Source organism: Crocuta crocuta, unplaced genomic scaffold (genome assembly GCF_008692635.1).
Source record: "Crocuta crocuta isolate KB4526 unplaced genomic scaffold, BGI_CrCroc_1.0 scaffold978, whole genome shotgun sequence".
Lineage (NCBI taxonomy): Eukaryota > Metazoa > Chordata > Mammalia > Carnivora > Hyaenidae > Crocuta > Crocuta crocuta.
This window is the reverse complement of record NW_027530876.1, coordinates 345164-347487: the sequence shown is the minus strand read 5'-3', so window position 1 is coordinate 347487 and position 2324 is coordinate 345164. Positions and strand designations below refer to the sequence as shown.

The 2324-nt window shown below is 64.6% G+C and overlaps 1 protein-coding gene across 1 annotated transcript in view; it reads right to left on the bottom strand.

The window, feature by feature from the left end:
- Positions 1–1795, bottom strand: part of SLC6A8 (solute carrier family 6 member 8) — an 8729-nt gene extending 6934 nt beyond the window's left edge. Inside the window, exons 1-3 of the mRNA XM_077769602.1 lie at positions 1668–1795; positions 524–773; positions 36–168 (exon numbers count right to left, since the gene is read on the bottom strand). Coding sequence (XP_077625728.1) covers positions 36–168; positions 524–773; positions 1668–1716 — 432 coding nt within the window. The 5' untranslated portion in view covers positions 1717–1795. The remainder of the gene's footprint in view (positions 1–35; positions 169–523; positions 774–1667) is intronic.
- Positions 1796–2324: the final 529 nt, after the last annotated feature.

Below are 2324 nucleotides of genomic sequence, written 5' to 3'. Positions count from 1 at the left end.
TCCCCCCCTCCGGCCCCGCCCGCCTCCAGCGGTACCTTTCCTGTTGACTTGACCCCCTTCCAGACACAGAAGTAGACCAGCACCCAGCAGGCCAGCAGACACAGGGTCACCTCCCAGTTGAGGGCTCCTGGCCCCTCCAGCCCCCCGGAGAGCCGTAAGACTTTGTTCCTGGGGGAGGGAGAGCCCCTGAGGGCTGTGGCAGCGGAGGGCCGAACGAGGGGGGAGCTGTCCCAGGGCGGTGCTCCCCCCGTGCCACGGCCCTCGCGTGCAGCTGGGCCCCCCTCCCCGGTCCCCCGGGCACCCGGGCCCGGCCCCAGCCCGCAGCCCCGAGGCGTTTCGGTGCGGGAGCCCGGAGCCAGGAGCCAGGTCGCGCCCTCAGCCATCTCCCCTCCCCCAGGCAGGNCCGGGAGGGGACCCTGCTCGGCATCCCCCCGGGGCCGGGCCCCGCACGCGCAGACCCGGGCCGTAAGGGACGCCCACAGAGAGGGACAGGCAGGGCCTGGCCCAGAGGCGCCTGACTCACTCCCAGAACTCGATGACAGGGGACCGGCGGTCAGCAAGCTGGTCACATGTGAGATTGGCCAGGCTGGCATTGGCACAGTCTTCATGGCGGAAGATCTCCACACAGTCAGGCGTGTTCCAGGTGTGGCCGCACGTGGCCCAGGGCAGCGTGGTGGTGAAGGACTTCACCAGGTAATAGAAGCCCCAGGCCAGCACCATGATGTAGTAGGTGTTGCAGTAGAAGACAATCACCATGGAGGCGTAGCCCAGGCCTGGGAAGGAGAGGAGTTTCTGTGTGGGCTCTTCTCTGGCCGCTCCCCCCGCCCCCCTTATCTACCCTCCCAAGCTCAGAGAAGTCTCTGGAGCATGACTGAGATGTGGTGGGAGGATGGTGGGGAGAACNGGGGTCAAGGTTCCTCCCTCGAACCCTCCCTCCCCTCCTGCCATAATCAGAGCCTTAGCTCCTGTGAATTCCCTTCTCCTCGGTCCCATTGACACCATGGTGGTTGACTTAGGGCCAAGCCTCCACCTGGCCCCCCAGTGGGCCTCCAGTCCTCAGCAGCTGGGGGCTTTCTGGCGACCTGGGCTGGTGTGGGAGACAGTCCCTCTCTCAGCAGGCAACCATGGCCAGTCACTTTGCCCCTCTGAGCCCTGGCCTCCCCAGGGTCCCTCCTAAGGCCTTGAGAGGTAATAGGGGCACACTGCCCGAACCCAGAACGAGCTCTAAAGTGACTTTTGCCAACAGTCCTTCCCTTCAGACCGTGAACTTCCCATGGCTCCTGCCCCAGCTCCTTAGGCTGGCCCTCTGGCCTTGGGAGAGGTGGCGCTGGACAGCATCTCCTGCTGATGGCTCTTGCACCCTCGGCCCGGCCCCCCCGAGCCAAGTATGCTTGGCAGGGTCTTTTCCCAGCTCTTCGGGGCCTGGGCGCCCTCACCATGGCGGAGAGGCCAGTCCCTGACTCCATTCCCCGCATGCTCAAGGTCACTGGGTGGTCTGCAGAACCTCCAGCTTCCCACTCATGACTTGGGGGGCATCCACCGGGTCCCCAGCCTGGTGCTCAGATGAGACAGGATTTCTCAAGTGGGTGCCGGCTTTGCCCTAGCAGTGAGAAAGGGGAGGGGTCGCCGAGGGAGAGGGCAAGCGGGACCAGCCTGGGGTTGCTCACCTTTGAACAGGGGGCAGATGTTCCAGACATTGATGCTGCCGGCCTTCATGAACTGGCCCAGTGAGATCTCCAGGAAGAAAATGGGGATTCCTCCGACCAGGGCGATCAAGACATAGGGGATAAGGAATACACCTGGGGGAGAAGGAACACAGGGTGGGCACTTGCACAGGGCAGCCCCGGAGCCCCCGGCTGGCCAGCCCAGCTTTCGGAAGCCCTGGGAGGCCAGGGTGGAGCCAGCTCCAGGCTCCTCCCTGGCACCATCCTAACTTCCCACTGGGTGAATCAGTGCAGCGGGTGGCCACTGACTCAGAGGCGCAAGGTGAACAGCCTTGCCGGGAGGGGGTTGGAGCGTTGGGAGGGCTGTGGCTGTCCCCCGACCCTTCCAGCCCTGTTTCTTGGGTTGGGGGGCCCTATACCCACAAGGCTTCTGGCCCCACCGTCACCAAGGGTGAGTGACCTAACAGGCACGGAGGACACACACAGCCTCGTGTCGCAGTTCCCTGTTTGGTAGGCAGCACAGGAAAGCGGTGAGGCCATGTGGATGCGTTCGAGTGTGTGCGTGCATGCGCCATGGCTGACACTCCGGCCTGAGGGCCTGTCTGGCTTGGGCAAGGACAGGGAGCGTGAGTTTCCCTGCACCCAGGCACTTGCCTGCAA